The sequence below is a fragment of the Nicotiana attenuata genome, unplaced genomic scaffold (assembly GCF_001879085.1).
Source record: "Nicotiana attenuata strain UT unplaced genomic scaffold, NIATTr2, whole genome shotgun sequence".
Lineage (NCBI taxonomy): Eukaryota > Viridiplantae > Streptophyta > Magnoliopsida > Solanales > Solanaceae > Nicotiana > Nicotiana attenuata.
The window spans coordinates 140,463-160,785 of NW_017672191.1; the positions used below are offsets into that span (position 1 = coordinate 140,463).

At 39.0% G+C, this 20,323-nt stretch overlaps 1 protein-coding gene across 1 annotated transcript in view; it reads right to left on the reverse strand.

The window, feature by feature from the left end:
- The window catches only part of LOC109212238 (geraniol 8-hydroxylase-like), a 33,761-nt gene extending 13,671 nt beyond the window's left edge, over positions 1-20,090 (reverse strand). The window contains exons 1-3 of the mRNA XM_019375866.1: positions 19,904-20,090; positions 3,081-3,091; positions 2,770-2,887 (exon numbers count right to left, since the gene is read on the reverse strand). Of these exons, the coding sequence (XP_019231411.1) occupies positions 2,770-2,887; positions 3,081-3,091; positions 19,904-20,090 (316 nt within the window). The remainder of the gene's footprint in view (positions 1-2,769; positions 2,888-3,080; positions 3,092-19,903) is intronic.
- Positions 20,091-20,323: the final 233 nt, after the last annotated feature.

Here is a 20,323-nt window from a genome sequence, read left to right on the forward strand (position 1 = left end):
AGAAGTAAATACAATACGCTGAAAGAGACTATACTGGCTGCGGGTCGCCTCGAGAAATGCAGCTCACCTAGTCTTCGTATCATCCATGCTGCTACGCCCAGTAGGCCGCTAGTGATACTTGTACCTGTGCAACAAAATGCACAGCAAGTGTAGCATGAGCACGAAAACAACGTGTACTTAGTAAGTATCCCGCCTAATCTCGAAGAAGTAGAGACGAGAGGTCGACTTTGACACTTAGTAGTGGTCCAATAATGATAAATTGATAATGTAACAAATTGAGGATTTATAAGCATGATTGTAATTCAATAAAATGAAGGAAGCAAGCAATTCTTTCTTTTATAGGAAATTCCCAATTCCCTTTTCATCATTTATACATTTATTCTCAAACCGGGAAGAAACAATATCACTTCAATGAATTTCAAGGCAAGCAATACAAGCATGCACAAATCATGCCGAGGACGTACGGCCCGATCCAACAATATTTAAACTGTGCACTGCCAGAGGGTCGAATGGCGCGAACCATAGATGCATCTATTACCCCGCTCGCGAATCATACGTGCAACGCGGTCAATATAAATAATAGAGTTACCACGCTCGCGAATCATACATGCGACGCAGGTACCCATAGATACACACATTCAAACAGTCAATCCAGACTTCATTAGGAAACAATTATCCAAGAAAAGGCAATTTCTCTTTTAAAAAAAAATCAAGAAATGATGACTAGTCTTTTAGAAATTCATTTACATGCTCGATATGTTTTAAGCATTTTTAAATTGACAACAAGATTTCAAATATTGCAAGTAAAGCGTGATTTTGGATCCTAGACTACCCGGACTTAAGCATAATAGTAGCTACGCACGGACTCTCGTCACCTCGTGCGTACGTAGCCCCCACAAACAGAAGCACATTATCCAATTAATTCACCTATGGGGACAATTCCTTCTTACAAGGTTAGAAAGGAGACTCACCTCGCTCCGAAGCCTATGTCCCAATTCAAGAATGCGCTCAAACCTCCAAATTGGAGCCGAACGATCCAAAACTATTCAAATGGGGTAAGAACTAGTCAATACGTGCTCAAAAGTTCATATTCTAATTATTAAACCAATTTCCCAACCCTCAATGCAAGGTTCCTAAAATTCATCCCCGAGCCCACGTGCCCGGATTTCGGAAATTTTTGAAGAACCATAACCTAAGGATCAATAATATATAATTTCTACTTCATTCCATCACAAATTTCGTGGTTAAATCTTGTTTTTATCAAACTCTAGGTTTTTCATCTAAACCCTTGATTTTCCCTAATTTTCACAAATTAATCTACCCATAATCTATGTATTTAACTCATGTTGTGTAGAAATTACTTACCTCAAAGTGCTAGGTGAAAACCCTCTTCCAAGAGCTCCAAAAATTGCCTAAGACCAAGTGGAAAATGAAGGAAATGGGCTAAGTCTCGGGATAAAAAGCCCTGGGTTCCAGTCGCAGATGTCGCATTTACGACATCCGGCTCGCAATTGCGATGTCGCATTTGCGACAAATGCATCGCAAATGCGAAGTCTAGCCAACCCTGACCTGGTCGCGTTTGCGACAAAATCCTTCGCAAATGCGAAGGTGACAGCCTCGCAAAAGCGGTCCTTCGTTCGCAGATGCGAACCTTCCCTTAGTAGCCCAGGCTCGCAAATGCGAACTCCCTCTCGCAAATGCGATCATCGCATTTGCGACCAATTCCTCGCAAATGCGATCATACTGGAACCAGAAATTTCACTCTTTCACAAAACACTCCGAAGCTACTCCGAAACTCACCCGAGCCCTCGGGGCTCCAAACCAAACACCCGCACAAGTCTAAAAACATAACACGGACTTGCTCGAAGCCTCAAATCACATCAAATAACGCTAAAACCATGAATCGCACTCCAATTCATGCTTAATGAACTTTAAAATTTCAAACTTCTACTTCCGATGTTTAAACCTATCAATTCACGTCCGATTGACCTTAAATTTTGCACACAAGTCATATTCGACATTACGGACCTACTCCAACTTTCGAAATCGGAGTCTGACCCCGATATCAAAAAGTCAACTCTCGGTCAAACTTCCCAAAAACCTTCAAATATCTATCTTTAGCCAATTGACTCCAAAATAACCCACGGACCCCCGGATTCACTTCCGATCGCGCTCCCAACACCAGAATCACCATACGGAGCTATTCCCAGCCTTGGAATCCCAAACAGACATCGATAATACTGAAATGCACTTCAACCCATACTTATGAAATTGTTCCAAAAATGCTAACTTCCGCAATAGGTGTCAAAACATTCTCGGGTCTTCCAAAAACCGATCCGGACATATGCCCAACTCCGAAATCATCATACAAACCTGCTGGAACCTTCGAATCCCGATTCCGAGGTCTTTTGCTCAAAAATCCAATCTTAGTCAATTCTTTAACCTTAAAGCTTCCGAAATAAGAATTCTCTCTCCAAATCAACTCCGAACTTCCCGGAATTCAATTCCGACCACGCGTACAAGTCATAATACCTGAAGTGAAGCTACTCAAGGCTTCAAATCGCTGAACGATGCGCTAGAGCTCAAAACGACCGGTCGGGTCATTACAAATCTTTTTTTTATTATCCCTAGGCTGATCACACCTCCAGTGTGCAAGGAGCCTCCCTTCTCGGATGCGCGAGCTTTGTTTTCTTTTTTCGCTCTTCTCTAAGAACTCTGCGGTAAGCCATTGCCTTTTCAAATCATCCCACAAATTCTAAAGTAACCAGCCAGGCCTCTTGTTCTTCTTTCTAGCATCGGAGAAAGCATCCGCTAATCTCTTGCGAGCTTTATGATGAAAATTTGCAGCCACTTCCGCGCTATAGCGGTCTTCCCATACACAGTTGCTCTGTATTTCATAAGTTAAATATTAGATGGAAACATCGTAAGTATAAATTATTAAACTGCTTAAAAGAACATTTATACCTTAAATTGATTGAAAATTTGCTCCTTCAGCGAGAATGAGAAATCAGTCCAAGTCGCATAAGGGCCATCATAAAGCTTTCTGATGGCATTGGTGATTATTCTCGTAGTCTTATTACTCGGCTTGAACCTGCAATTTAACAATAAAAATACATTAATCTTAGTAAAAACGCTACAAAACGATAGATGCAAAAATAACAAATAACTCTTACCCATCACCCTCATGGACTATGATGATCCTGCCATATTGATCATAATGCACTTCTTCGTCATCATTGTCCGAAGCAAGTGTGTCAGAGGCATGTGTAGACGGTGTAGGGGGGTCAGAGCTACTGTCTCGCAGGTGAAGGCCTGAAATAGATGGAGTCGATGATGAAGATGGTTGCAATCCCTGTGACTACGACATAGCTGGATACGACCCAAGTGGCTGTGATACTGATGGTTGTGACTCGAGTGGCTGTGACATGGATGGATGCGATCCATGTGGCTGTTATATGTAGGGATGTGATATAGATGGCTGCGATGCAGATGGCTGCGATCCATGTGGCCGTGAGGCAGCTGGACTGTATGTCAGACGTATAGTCCTATGGCCCTATGATGGAAGACCTAGTGTCTGGATGAAGGTGTAGGGCTCGTGATACTGTGGCAACTCAGTATATCCGTATGGTGGAGGATAAGACATAGGCATCTCTGAAGAGGGTGGAAAAGAGGGAGTATTATTATATACCCTCCTCTTTCCCTTCCTAGCCTTTTCTCGACCCCGAGAACTAGTAGGGTCATTGTTACCTTGACCCTTGCCTGCCATCTGCATAATATAATACATATTTAGATTGAAACATATAAGAAACTAGCTATAAAACGAGAGTGCTTTAAAAAACCAACTTTTTAATCCCCATCGACGTATTGTTCCTCGTCCGAGAATTCTTCGTCCTCACTTGTTTGAGCTTCATCAGTTGATTCTTTGTCCTCTTTTTCTATAATTGTTACTTCATCCATATCAACTTCTTCCAATATGCGTTCAGGATATTCCAAATCATTTTCTAACTGATCGTCCATTATTTGGTGAACACCGGAGATATCGTTTTGATATGCAACATCTAACACATTCTCGACTTCCACCCTACCTACAGGCTTAGTATTTATTACAATCCACCTATTGGACTTATTCCGCCGCGATGGATAAGGAGTATAATACACTTGCCTAACATTATATGGAATTATGAAAGGATCATAGCGATCATACTCCCTCCTATGATTAACCTCAATTATGTTGTATTGGTGGTGTACTCTTGTACCTCTTGTTGGATTTGGGTCAAACCACTTGCATCTAAAGAGTATCAATTTCTTATATGGCTAACCTGTATATTCTAGTTCTATTATTTCTTTGACCACACCATAATAATTAATATCTCCAACTTGGTTGCCATCACCACCTTGAACCCACACCACGATGTTGTTGCTATTTTTATTTTTAGAGCAATCCTCTATATGGAACTTATAACCATTCACTACGTACTTAGACATTGTTGTGACCTGAAGCCCAAGTCCCCAAGATATATCTTTCAAATGATTTACACCATTATTTGGATTATTACCTACATAGTGTTAAAAAAATTTATAAGTTAGCATAACTTACAAATATTATTTACCTACTTAGTGTTAGAACATTATCAGGATAAACTTATAAACTGTTTGAACCACATAATAAATCTCGTATATATAGCATCATGGCTAAATTAACCCACGAAGTGACTGTGACACATCAAATATTTTTTTTAGTTGCATCAATATGTAATCACAATAATTTTTAAATTTTGATAACTAATAAATGAATACTTGAGAAATGGTACAACTTCGGGACAATTTAGCAACACATGAAGTGTAGCTGACTTGTACTCTATATCACTCAAACTTCTCTTTCTACAAACATTACAGTGATTACCTTGAGTCTCCACCGCGACGATCCACACAGCTACTATAGATCAACACTTGGATCTGTACAAAAATGTACAGAAGTGTAGTATGAGCACACCACAGCGGTGCCCAGTAAGTATCAATACTAACCTCGGTGGAGTAGTGACGAGGAACAGTCAAGACACCTACTGGTCAAATAAATTGAACAAGATATGATAGTAAACTATCAAGATAAAGATGACGAAGTAATATCAAAAGCATAGAGAGTCAAACTACAACAGTAGAGACAATAAAGGAAAACACGGAATAACTAAATATAACCAAGTAAATTCACACCAACATAGCTGGGACACAGACAGGTAAAAATGCGCTCAAATAAGAACAACGATGTTAACTCAATCAATCACCTTATTTCTATTACACAAGTTCCAACCATCTCAAACCTCGAAGTCTTATATCATAATCAAAACTCCCAAACCTTTAACAAACTTGGCACCATGTGCCCACATATTTCCATCTCACTTTGCACAACAAAGTTCACGTGCTACCAGTACATANTAATACAAATACTCCCAAACTACTTTAACAAACTTGGCCCCAGTACATAAAATCCTCGTGCTACCAGTACATAATGTCCGTAACCAATGCAATTAAGATTTTCAAGGAGTCTCATTTATATAACGTAAAATAAATTACAGTTTCTAAACTAATTAGGAAATCAGCAAGAAAAGATGAAGTTATTTTTAGAAATCATTTGGATGAAGAAAATACCCTTTTCAAATAAAATACAACATTGAATGAAGTATTGCCTTTAATATAGGATTTATTAAATTAAAACTTAATAGAAATTCCCTTTTAAGTAAAATTTAATCTCAAACGAGTTGAGGAAATTTAATTGAGAAACTAATTGAAATAAAATATAACAGTTATTGGAATTTGAAGTATTGGAATATATATATACATGGCGAGTTCAAATTTAAAAGTCATACGAAGCAGCGTAGTATGAATTCCTTTATTTTAAATCACTATAATACTAACAACTTAGCAGGACAGGAGAAAATGATTCAACGTAATAAATTTGCTGTGAAAATTGGTAACTTGCAGAATAAATACATAACTCAAGGGTCTTATCAGTATCCAGCTATAACCAATCCCTAAGTGAAATGTAAAACTACCGAATAACTTACACAGTCAGAGAGGAATTCATAAGCACATATATTGATGCGGCGCGCATCCCGATCCCACCAATCCTCCCTTATTCCTCCGTAATAATTACAATAAGATATATATATATATATATATGTTGGCGTGCAACCTGATACCACCAATCCTCCCTTATTCCTCTATAACAATTTCAATAAAAGTAAATAATATATATATATATGTGCGGCATGCAACCCGATCCCACCAATCCTCCCTTATTGCTCCTCAATATATCACCCTTATTTCTCTTGTTGCGGCGTGCAACCCGATCCCACCTGTCCACCCTTATTACTCCTGTTGCGGAATGCAACCTGATCCCACCAAACAATATTAATTTCTCCCTTTTTCCTCCTCAATATATCACCCTTATTCCTCCTGTTGCGGCGTGCAACCCGATCCCACCAGATAATAGCTTAAATCAACAACAACAACAAATCAACAACTCAATTACAATAATTTCTACTACCATGAGTATGAGTACACAGCAACAAGAGCATCACGTAAAAGTCAAAGGAATACAACAACCTCTACAAGGACAACGAGACAGTAAGACACATGATAACTTCACTGGCAACCACAACAATTGGACATGTAGCATGTTTGCACAAAGTCATAGAGGAACTCACAATTAAGAAGTATCAAAACAATAAGGGAGGCAATCACTTCAATTTAGGGCAAATAAGGGTCAAATAACAAGTAAGAGTTAGAGAAAAGCTAACAACATCGTATTGAGCATGTAGAGGTAAAACTAGCAAATAGGAAACCCAATTACGTTAGAAAACTTCCCAATTAATAAACATAAGGACCTAAGATCCCTAAACGCAAATTTTTCACAAATAAGACCTAGTACGCACTCGTCACCTCGCATGCACGGGCAACAATTAACATAGAGGACTCAAATCCTAAGGGGGAGACCCCCACACAAGGTTAGGCAAGATACTTACCTTAATCCAGCAAATTAAATACTCAATTTAGCTTTTTCTTTACCAATTCATCAACGCTCGGCTCAATCTAGCCACAAACGACTTAAATACTTCAAATAATGCAAGAGAAAATAATTTAAAATTAATAAAGCTATGATTCTTATACAATTTGTAAAAAGTCAACAAAAGTTAACTCCTCGGGCCCGCACCTCTGAACCCGACAAATTTACAAAAATCGAATACCCATTCAGATACGAGTTCACCCATACAAAAATTATCAAATCCCGATAACGAATCGTCCTCCAAATCTAAAATTTTCATTTTTGAATAGTTTTACAAATTTCTCCAATTTCTTCCGTTTGATTCACTAATAATTGATGAAAATAACCATGGAATCATGAAATATAATCACTTTTGGATATAGAACACTTACCCCAATCCATATGGCGAAAATCACATAAAAAATCGCTTCAATCCGAGCTCCATAATTCCAAATATATTAAAATGGCCGAAACCCTCGTTTTAAGAATTTGTCCAGGTTATAAATCGCATTTGACACATGCGATTTTGCCTCAATCCCAGAAAAAATACAGCATTACCAGCCTTAATAGATCGATCATATCTTTTTGTACAAATGTCCAAATGATGAATGGTTTAACTTTCTAGAAATTAGAATGCAAGGGTTACAACTTTGCTGTTTTGCTAATTTTCAGATTCCAAATAGATTTCGAGATATAAGCTTCCAAAGTAAACTCCTCGCATCAGAAATTTCTGGAAAAATTTCAAAACAGATTTACCAGCCTTTATTCAATCGATCATAACTTTTTGTACAAATGTCCAAATGATTAATGGTTTAGCTTTTGGGAATCAGGGATGCAAGGGCTACAACTTTCATGTTTTTCTAATTTCCATATTCTTTGTAGATTGCGAGATATACGCTTCTAAAGTTAGCTCCGTGCATGATTGCACAAGTTGCTGCCAAAAACAGTTGCAGAAATTCCAGCAGCTTCAACAAGTGCCAAACGATCCGAACCCCATCTGATACTCATCCGAGCCACTTGGGACCTTGTCCGAATATACCAATAAGTCCCGTATCATAACACGGACATAGGAGGACTCAAATCACATCAAACGATATCAAAACTACGAATCGAACCTCGAATCGAATTATGAGTTTATGAATTTTTCAAATTCTATAATTTGCGCCGAAACATATCAAATCAATTCGGAATGAACTCAAATTTTGCATGCAAGTCATAAATGACATGACGAAGCTGTTCCAATTTTCAAAATCGCATTCCGACCTCGATATCACCAAAGTCAACTCTCGGTCAAACCTCTCCATTTTCCAAACTTCTACCTTTTCCAATTTTCGCCGAAATGCCTCAAATTACCCTGCGGGTCTCCAAATACAAATCCAAACGCTCGCTTTAGTCCAAAATTGCCATACGAAGCTACTAACATCATCCAAACCTCATTCCGGAGCTGATTACTCAAAAGTCAAATTTCGGTCAAATTTTCACCGCTTAAGCTTCCAAAACTAGATTCCTTCTTCCAATTCGACTCTGATTCCTCCGAAAACAGAATCCAACCATGCACGCAAGTCGATACACATAATATGAAGTTGCTCGTGACCTCAAACTGCTGAACCGGACGCAATTGCTCAAAACGACCAGTCGGGTCGTTACAGGAACGTTACTCTCAAAATAATAAGAACAAAAATGTGTAGTTTCCTTTGCAAGATAGGCTTCGCATATAGATCCTTCAATCCTATTTCTCTGCTTAACAAATTGTTGGCATTGCCAATTGTCCTACATAATGTCATGTTAGCCAAGAACATTCAAATAAAATAGAATATTTCATCAAACTTATAATATTACCTCTCAAAGGGATACATCCATCTGCATTGAACAGGCCCTCCAAGTCGTGCCTCGTGTACAAGGTGGATAGGAAGGTGTTTCATCACGTCAAAGAAACCACATGGAAATATTTTTTCCATCTTACTAGAAGTTACAAGAATGTTCTGATCTATCCGAAGTAGGTTTTCTTCCCTTAATGTGGTAGAACACAAGTCTTTGAAAAACAAACTCTTTGATGGGTTTCTAGATTCTTTTAGGCAAACCACAAAATGCAATAGACACTAAGGTCTCCATGAAAACATGACAGTCATGACTTTTCAAATGGCTCAACTTCCCTAACTCCATATCTACTTTTTTTCCAAGATTCGACGAATAACCCTCGGGCATCTTCAACTTCGTAACCCAATCACAAATTTGTCGTCTTTCCTCCAAAGTGAATGTGTAACTTGCTTTGGGATTGAACATCTTGCCAATGTTTGCTGTCTGCAAGTATAATTCTGGCCGCATGCAATATTCTTGCAAGTCCATTCTAGCCTTCGGGTTATCTTTTGTCTTACCTTTAACATCCATCACTATGTTGAACAAATTATCAAAATAATTTTTCTCAATATGCATGACATCAAGGTTGTGTTAGAGAAGATTATCATTCCAATAAGGCGACTCCCAAAATATACTCAGTTTCGTCCAATTATGAGTAACACCATAACCCAGGAATCTATAAGGTGGAGCCTCAGTAACTTTACTGAAGTTCTGGACCCTCTCCCAAATTTCCCCACCTGAAAGTATCGGAGGTGGAGAATCATATTCCATTTTATTCTTTTTGAATGCATTTTTCATCCTTCTAAACTCATGATCATGAGGCAAGAATTGACGGTGACAATGAAACCATCATTGCTTTTGGCCATGTTTCAAAGTGAACGCTTTACCATTTTCCATACAGTAAGGACAAGCTAGCTTCCCAGCAGTCATCCACCCAAACACATTCGATACGCAAGAAAATCATTAATAGTCCATATTAAATTAACATGAAAATTGAAATTCTACTTGGTTGATATGTCATATGTTTCAACACCATCATACCACAATTGTTTTAGCTCATCAATCAAAGGTTGCAACTATATATCAATCAATCTTTTCGGATTACGTGGACCGGGGATAATACAATTTAGGAATATATATGGACTAGTCATACACAACTCAGGTGGTAGATTATAAGGTGTAAGAAAGACAGGCCAGCATGAATATGGTGTCGCATATATAGAAAAAGGCGTGAAGCCTTCCGCACACAAACCTAATCGAATGTTCCTTGGTTCACTAGCAAAATCTGGATATGTCCTATCAAAGTGCTTTCAAGCTTCTCCATCTGAAGGATGACACATAACACCAGGTTGTCTTCTATTTTCAAAGTGCCATCTTATATGAGTAGCAGAACTCATCGACGCATATAACCTCTTTAACCTAGGTATAAGAGGTAAATAATGCATCGCCTTGACAACGACCATGTTCCCGTTGGAAAGCCTCTTGAAACGAGGCTTTTCACAAAATTTACAACTGTCTAAAGTTGCATCATCTTTATTATATAACATGAAACCATCTTCACAGCAATCAATTCTCATTGACGAAAGTCCTAAATTAGAAACCAATCTCTTTGCCTTAGAAAAATCACCAGGTAAGTTGATGTTAGGGTCAACTAATTCACTCATAAGATCAATGAAAGAGTCCATGGCTGCTCGAGTAATATTCCAATCAGATTTGATACTTAGTAATCTAACTGCAACAGACAGCTCAGAGTGCGGACTTCCGTCACGTAGTTGTCACGACCTAAAATCCATTAAGGGTCGTGATGGCGCCAGACACCACTTTTCAGGCAAGCCAACACCGAGAAGTTAAATAAATTCCTCATTTTAGTATTTTTGAAATTATTTCTTTTCCTTACATTAAACAATAAATAATGAACTTAACCGAGAAAATAGTGGTGTCTTTAACAAAATTAAATACTGAATAATCCCATAGTCATCCCAGAACCCGATGTCACAAGTGCATGAGCAATTTTTAGGAAATAATATGTAATACAATAACTGTCCGGAATACAAATTGGACAGAAAAGAAAGTACAATACTCTAAAGTAGACTCTGCTGGCCGCGGGTCGTGTTGATACCCTCATATATTTTAAATATGCGTATATATTTTCAAAATAGTGCACATGCATTATTACTAGATTTACAAACTTGCATAAGTATTTTTATAATTTTTCTATAATTTTAAAGGCTTTCAATCAATTTATTTATGTATTTTTTATTATACAAATATCCAATAATTATCCCTCATATTATCTATATGATGATTTAATAATCTAAATTCATCATTTATGCCCATATATTATTTAAATATTTTAATTTTATTTTTTGTAATTGCATTTGCATTTTAAAGCTAGAATTGCCCATTTTACAATAATAGTCCATATATATGTATAATTATATTATCTATAAGAAAAATAACTTTTTATATTTTTATAATATGTTAAGTAATTATTTTAAATCATATTCACGCAGAAATGATATTTTTTATTATTTACTAACTATTTTTATAAATTATCTTATTAATTTAATTGGGTATTTAAAATCTAGCCTTTTTCTAATTAAATTCGGACCTAGCCTAACCCAATTACCCTAGCCCAATACACTAACCAGCCCAATACCCCACACCCGTTCAACCCAGTACCCAAACCCGTTTATTATAACCCGACCCAAAACCTTTGAATCAGGACCGTTGATTTCCGAAATCAACGGTCCACATCACCCCAACCCTTTTAAATCAACCTAACCCATCTAAACCCTAATCATTTCACCCCACCAGCCATCTCTATACACTCCCTCTCATCTTTTCCTCTCAAAACCCTAGCGCCGTCACCCTTAACACCATTGATTCTAGCCAGATATGGAATCGATCGAGGATTTTCTTACCTTATTTATCCTTTCTCGTTGTTGGGTACTCATTTATGGCATAACATAATTGCTTGCCTAACTTGGCAAGCCGATTTTCCTTATTCCGGACCAGATCTGGTTCAAACCTTCATTATTTTTTTATCTATGTTCATTCTTCGCCTTTTGGTGTGAATTTCTGAGATTTGGTTCGGTTTTTTCATTTACCCTAAAGCTAGGGTTCAAATCTTTTCAAAATTTGTTATAGTTCATCTATTTAGTTTCCTTTAATGTTTCCGTATATCTATTCTGTGCATCTTTGTTATAGCTTTCCTTTGGTTATTTACGCTGATTTTTACTTACCCTAAATTAAGGTTTAGATCTTTCCAGATCTAAAACGATTTTTATTCTTTTGTATTTTTCCTTTAATGTTCCAGCATATCTATCTCTGTGTTTATAATTTCTTTACTATTTCTGACCAATTTCATTTACCCTAAAATTAGGGTTTTGATTTTCAAAAAATGAACCAAATATGTTATTTCATCTCTATGTATCTATTATAGTTCCTTTATTACTTCTGAATGATTTCACTTACCCTAATTATTTCCGTCTATAGGTTTTTGTATTTCTTCCTATTTTTCTAGGGTTTCGATTATCTAATTATCTCTCTTAATGTTTTGTCTACCTGTCCTTAACTCTGGTGTTAATTGTCAATTAATTTTTACTTACCCCAAATTAGGGTTTTGAAATCTTTGCTAAGATTCCAACTTTTCATTTCTTGTACGATACTAATATTTCCTTATTCTATTCGATTTGCCCGTTCTCATTATTTCCTTACCTTATTTGATCTTGTACTTGACTACTGATTGATTCTGTATAATGCTTTACCTAATTTAAGTAGTACTGGCCTGATTATATGCTACTAATTTATTGAACTCCGACTTTGATTGATTCTAGAGTTATTCCCATTCCTTATTTGTGTAAGACTCATTCATTACCTTGTTTATCTACCTATTTGAGTACTATTTAAACCCCTCTCCCTTTTCCCCTTAAGGACAAGACTCGAACTTTCCTATTCTCACTACTAAAACTTAAGCACTCTCTTGCTCTCACTTGTTCTGATTTCTGTGCTAAGTGTCTCTTGGTTTTGGCCGGCTGAAAGCCAAGGCCAAAATTATTCTGGAACCTCATTTCTGTGGAATACTTACTTGCTTTCTCACTTAACTGGTATGCCCTAGCCTTTGCAATTCCATTTCTATGCTTTTCTTGACCAGTCTGTTTCAATTCCTAGCATGACTCTATCCTTTATGTGATCTCATGCAGCAGCACTGTTAACTTTGGACTAATTTGTTCTGAATAATATGAATCCCTTTCATAAGTTTAGCCTAAGGTTCAACCTGTTTCATGCATTGTTGTTAATTCTGCACCTGTTTTGAACTCTGTACACTAGGGATATGTAATCAGTTAGCTTGTTGCTCAACTCATATGTCATGTTTGTGTACACTCAAATGTTCCTGCCTGATTGTTTCTGTGATAAAACCATGATTGTCCTAATTACTAGCATGAGTATTTGGCCTAATTAAACTTCAACTTATCTAAACCGTGTGTTTAAGCATGAATTCTGTATGTTTCCTTGGTGTAGTTTTGCCTGCAACTCCATGTTGTTAATACTGTTTTTTCTTAAATCCAACTATCTTTTACAAAAAACCTGACCCTCCATCTTTTGACATACTCTTAGTCCCTTAGGTTCTCAACCACTCCAGTGTGAGCACTGCCTAGGGTCCTTGAGACTCCTTTGAACTCTGACCCACTGGGGGGATGGTTTTCCAATCTCTCATGAACCTTTTCTGAATGTGTGGTTCAGGTGTGAGCACTGCCCGGGGACCCTCAGGCCCTTGGGAACTTTGACACACTGGAAGCCTGGTTCTAATATGCTGTGGGTGAATCATTGCTATGCTTCAAAGCTGCTATGTGGAAGGCCTGGTTCCCAGGTTTATGTGGGCCTATGAAGGCTCCCTATACTGTAACTGATACCATTATGTAATTCATTTTGCTATTCTGCTCTATAATAACTATGTAGTAACAGATTTGGGGATATTTAGTAAAGCTGGGGGGGGGGAGGGGTTCTTCTTATACCTTTTGTTAAAAGTGGGCAGAAATCCTGCCTATAGGATTTAATTATGCTGGTTGAATTATGTGAGCATTATACTGTGCTTAGAAATCCTGCCTATAGGACTTTCATGATCATTTTGATTCTGTATTTTGCATTTGCATAGTAGAGATCCTGCTCATAGGACTTTCGTTCAATTCTATGTATTAGAAATCATGTTCATAGGATCTATACATGTTTTCAACAAACGTGCATTAGCAAGCATGCCTATTGGGTCTTGTTGTTGAATTAACTGTCCTTCCTGGCAATTTGTTTAATTTCTGCCCGCACCCAATTAATATATATCATGCCTATAGGATTTTTAAATCCATTCAAACCTAGAAATCATGCTTATAAGGTTTAAGTCAATTCAGTAATTAGAAAGCATGCCTATAGGAAATAAAATCTATGTTTACGAGTTAAAATCAGTGCTACGCTTATAAACCATGTCTATAGGTCTGTAATTAATAAGCTCGTAGAAATCATGCCTATAGGATCCCGCTCTGAATTCAATCGTTATTGTCAATCACTTAGGCAATCTATATGTAGGACTTAATAACGATTCTGAGTTTATAATTGTGACACATTACTACCTGAAGAGCCAAGATTCATGCTGAATAAAATTAGTAGGCAAACCAAATAGGTCCTAATGCTCGCTTTAACCAAGATGTCTCTACACTCTGTTTCTCACATAGATATCCTACCTATAGGATCCCAAATTAATAAAGTTTGTTGGTTCAATTGCGTGCTTTTGTTGCCTATGTGTGGATGTCAATATGAGCCCATACTTGTTCTTTATCTTCAAATCCTATTTGTTTTTTTTGTTGCCTACATTTCACTCTTTTAAGTAACATAGGTTGGTCTAGAACTATCCCAAATAGAGGTCCTAATACCTCTAGGGCCATAGGCAAGGGACGGGTAGTGCACGCATAGGGTACGGTTTAGAATCAACTAGTGCGCTTAATTAACAACTTAAAGATAGTAATTGGGTAGTAAGGAGATGATAGCCTGTGCCTAATGCTATGAGTAACACCACGATTTGAGGGTGTTACAAAGTATTGCGTGGAATGATCCTATAGGCTAAAAAACTTACGACCACTCCCTTACACTCCCGTTTAAGATAAACTGAATATTGTATTTGTCCCAAATTGTTTTCTTCCTTTTCTAGACTAATTTGATTAATTTAAGTTCGACCGGGACTCACCGTTGTTGTCCTCGAGGGGTGCCTAACACCTTCCCCTCAAGGTAATTTCGAGCCCTTACCAGATCTCTGGTGATGTAAACTGGTTATATGAGAAAATTGCTCTAGGTGCCCTAACGCACCTTAATCGGTTAGGTGGCGACTCTTCCAATTCCCTACCCTAAAAAAGGAGTTGTCCCAGAAATGTCGAAACTCGATTTCGCGAGAAAAAGGGGGCGCGACAGCATGGCGACTCTGCTGTGGATATCTTTAGGCTCTTACCATAACAAACTTGTTTGTGAATTAGTCTTTAAGCATGTCTTTATTATTGTGTTAGTACTTGCATACCTCTTCCCCTTGCCAACTTATGTGAATTTATTTGCCTATCTTCATCCATTTATGATTTCTCTTCCCTGTTTTATCACTTTTACTATGGAAACTGACTTGTCTCCTTGTTTTTCTTTCTTAAATGTCTTTACAATTATTAAATACCACATTTTATCATTAGTCATCGTGCAAATACTTGGCAACATGTTATTTTCTTTTGCATAACTCCATGCTCAACATCATATTCCACTCGTGTGTACTAATACCATAGCGGCGCTTGATGAGTGTCCGTGCCCTTCCTAAAATCACCCTATAAATTCGGAAAGGCTTATTTTTGGTAAAACTAGTCGATCAGCGTTGCAGTCGACGGTTCCGTGCCTTTCCCTCTCAAGTTGTCCGCTTGAGGGTACAAGTCTAGACTTCTATAGAAACCTTACTCTGATAATAGTTGTACATGCATCATGGTCAAACCTAGCCAGGGTTAATATGCTGTCCGCATAATGACCCTCTAAGAAAGCCTTGTCCAAAGTCCACCGGAATTTCCATAATCCCAACAGTCGCAACCATGATATGTGCATTATTTGGAGAGATAAATGTCGACATGCTAATCGTTAATGTGTATGTAGTCGAATCTAGAGGGGGCAAGGGTCTAACTCTGTTTATTTTGCAGAAAGATGAGGCACGAAGTCCTCAGGTTCATCATGGTTCGAAATATACCACCATTATTGCTGGATTGGTGGGAAAACCTTTCACCAAGCAACAAAAACCACATGAAAAGGGTTCTTGGAAATTTACCTTCCTTATTGGACATCCACCAAACAACATGCTGATCAAGGCTGCTACTATGTTCTGGGACGGGGAAAGAGCTGTATTCCGTTTTGGCCATATTGAAATGACTCATCTTTTGGAGGAAATAGGAGGATTCGCTGGATTACCATGGGATAGTCCCGGTTTACTAGTACCAGAAAATTGCACTACTGGGGGGTTTCTAAAAATGATGGGTCTGAGAAAGAATGATTACTTGGAGTGCCTGAAGAAGTCCAACATACCCTTTGACTTCCTCTATGAACGATATGGACACAACAAATCTTACCGTATCTTTCATGACAAATTCTCCATCACTTCCCTGGGATGGACTCATCGTAGGGTTTTTGTAATCATCGTCTGCTTTCTAGGAATGATAGTGTTTCCAAGCCAAGGGGACATAATTCACACCAGGTTGGCCATGGTAACCAAAGCTTTAATGGAGGGAATTGAGGGACAAACCTACACTATTGTTCCGATGATTGTAGCAGACATATACCGAGCTCTGGATCGTTGCAAGAAAGGGTTCAAACATTTTGAGGGTTGTAACTTGCTACTGCAAATTTGGTTGTTACAATATCTTCAGAGGGGTCAATACCGCCATGAGTTTCCACAGAGACCATGGAACGATCACATAGCTTTCCACCACCCTAAAAGAATGAGCTTTATCCTAGACAAATTTGCACAGCCATAGAATGATACAAAATGGGCAGAGTTTTTCAGCAATTTGACCGAGGACAAGGTTCAGTGGATGTTCGAGTGGTTCCCTACCGATGAATTCATCATCAGATCCAGGGATGTTCTGCATTTGGTGTAGAATGGGTTAAGGGGAATACATCCCTATGTTCCTATCAGGGTAATGAGACAAGGTGGTAGAAAACAAGTCATAACACGAGTCTCCAAAATGAGTCATTGCAGAGCCGATTTTCAGGGTGACGCCATTCCATTCAAATGTGAGGCCCAACACATGTGGCACTCGAAGATTATCATGGAAAAGGATACCATCGAGCCAGATCGATATCACGCAGGTCATGTGTATTTCTACCCATCATGGTTAGAAGATAACATAGTGGGAAGAGTCGAGCCAGGGGTTGGTCAAGGAAACAAGCTCATATATGAAGTCGCTGAGGCACAAGTGAAGTATAAGAGGCTGCGCAAGAGAGTCCTTGAATCCGAAGCCAGGCACTTGGAGCAACACAAGTTAGACATAGAGTCAATTAACGAGTGGAAGGAAATAGCTACAAGATCGACAGGAAGTCTGGAGTATTTGGAGCACGGTCTAATGGAACTGGAAGGGAAGATGAGGAAAAGGGTCGCAGACTGTCGGAATGCAGAAGGCAACGAGGGAGGACACCTAGCAAGGGCATACCTGCTGTTGGACATGCACGACCTGGGGAATTTGATCGACGGAGCCAAGAAAGTCAAATATGGGGAAGGTCCCTCCGAGACCAAGTAAATTAGATTTAGCTGTTTTTTGAAACGTTTTGGAATGTAATAAGGCAAATGCCATTAGTAACTCATTTATTTATTGTCGTTTTTAGGTTCATCTTATTTATTACATTAATGAAATGAGGCATTTATCGGCATTAAATCTCTCCAAATCTATTTGTCGCTAGGCCTACCTCGGGCACAACGAGGTTCCCCAAGTTAGGATGCAAATTTACATACCTGTAATACGTGTTTAAATACTGTAAATGCTTTTTGGAATGCTTACTGACTTGTTTACCTTTTTGCATTTCTCTTTATTTTGATTATTCCCATTCCCCAAGGTTGGTTTGCGCATACTGGCATCGTCAGCATATCACACCAGATCCAAAGGCCCCCCTCCTCCTCCTCCTCCAAGTAATCCGAAAGGCAAGGGAAAAGCTAAGATGGATGATATGAGTGGTATCCGTAAGGAAAAAGCTGAGAATAATGAAACTTCAGACGGTCGAAGTACTCCAGCCCATAATGATTTGGTCCTACGATTGGAACCGAAAATACTAGAATTGCAAGGGGAACTTGAGCAGGTTCACAACTTGGCAAACCTTTCTCTCACCCTAAACGTCCTAAATGTTAACCAACAAAATGCTTAAAACCCAGCACCTCCTCAAAACACACCAAACCAACGTCTGAAAAATCCTCCCGCACCCCATCAATACGCAACACCTCCGAAAATCCTAATCCTCCACCAATACCCACTCCTCCTCAGCATCAACATCTTCCTACTCAATACCCACAAACCACTTACCATACTCCACAGAATACCCTACAACCTATCCTTGATCCGCAAAATTCAACTAATGATCACCACAACATTCCAACCCCCGGCACCTACCAAAACAATCCCATATACATGGAAACCTTACCTCACTCTACTCAACCAATCTCATACATACCAGAATTCGCCGAGAAGGACCTGCTCATTATGAATACGGCGGAGGAGCTTAAGAAGCTCACAAGCCAAGTCTAGGGTTTTGAAGGAGGCTAAGGAATTGAGGGTCTGAATTTTAAGGACCTATGCATTCAGCCAGACGTAGAACTGCCAGAGGGTTACAAATTTCCTAAGTTCGAGATGTTTGACGGAACGGGTGAATCTAAGGTACATTTGAGAACATACTATGACAAGCTCGTGGGAGTTGGGAAAGATGAAAGGATTTGCATGAAGCTGTTTATGAGGAGTCTCACTGGAGACGCCCTACCTTGGTACATAAGTCAAAATCTCAAAAAATGGGTCAATTGGGTAAGCATGGCGTTGGACTTCATGGACCGATTCAGGTTTAACATAGAGAATGCACCGGATGTCTTCTACATACAGAATCTCAAAAAGAAACCAACGGAGACTTTCCGCAAGTATGCTACTCGATGGAGGTCAAAAGCTGCAAAGGTTAGGCTGGCACTAGAGGAAGAGCAGATGAACAAATTCTTCGTCAGGGCCTAGGATCCACAATACTATGAATGGCTAATGGTCATCGGGAATCACAAGTTCTCCGACATCATCAAACTCGGGGAAAGGATTGAAGAAGGCATCAAGAGTGGGATGGTAACCAATTTCGAGGCATTGCAGGCTACGAACAAAGCATTACAGTCAGGGGGTATATAAAAGAAGAATGAAGTAGGGACAGTGATGGTGGCCCAAGGTCCAAAATCTCCACTCACATACAAAACACCTCCACCCACATACCAACCTTCACCTCCCAGATATTCTCAACCCGTTACCGCCTATCACACTTATAACACCCAGCCAGCCTATTACCATTCACCTCCAACCCGCCAATACTATCGAAAACCCAGACCCAATTTTGATCGCAGGCCGCCCAAACAATACACCCCTATTGCTGAACCCATTGACCAACTATATGAAAGATTGAAGGCTGCCGGATATGTTACCCCTATTCCTGCTGTTGCCATGGAAAACTCCTCCCAGTAGGTCTACCCAAACAAAATATGTGCATACCATTCTGGCATGAAAGGGCATACTATTGATGAATGCCGCACTCTGAAAGAGAAGATTCAAATCCTGATTGGTACCAAAGTCATACAAGCAAAGGAAGCCGCACCAAATGTCCGCAATAATCCCCTCCCAGATCATAGAGGTGAACGAGTAAATGTAATAGAAATCGATGAAGAATGGGATCCAAAAGGGTCGATTGGGCTCATTCGGGAAGGTGATGGCCCTAAACCTGCAGTCACACTCACACATATTGTGGTACAGATACAGCCACCAGTCGACGTTGAAGTAGCCGCATCAGTCCCATTTGAAATTGAAGTAACTGCACCTGCAACTACAGCTACTCCACTTGAAGTAGAAGTAGCCACACCCTTCACTGTGACGGTGGCACCCACACCACCTTTCAAGTCCAACGCCATACCCTGGGATTATGTTGCCGAAGCTAGGGGAAAAGGAAAAGCAAAAATGGAAGAGTCTGGTGCTGCACAGGGGATGACCAGAACTGGAAGGATCTATACACTCGAGAATTTAGGAGGAACAAGCAAGGAAGCTGCTACCAAACAACTCGTTATTGAATCTGGTCCAGATGATCTTTGGAGGAAAGTACAGGCAAGAGAATACTCTGTCGTTGATCATATGAACAAGACTCCGG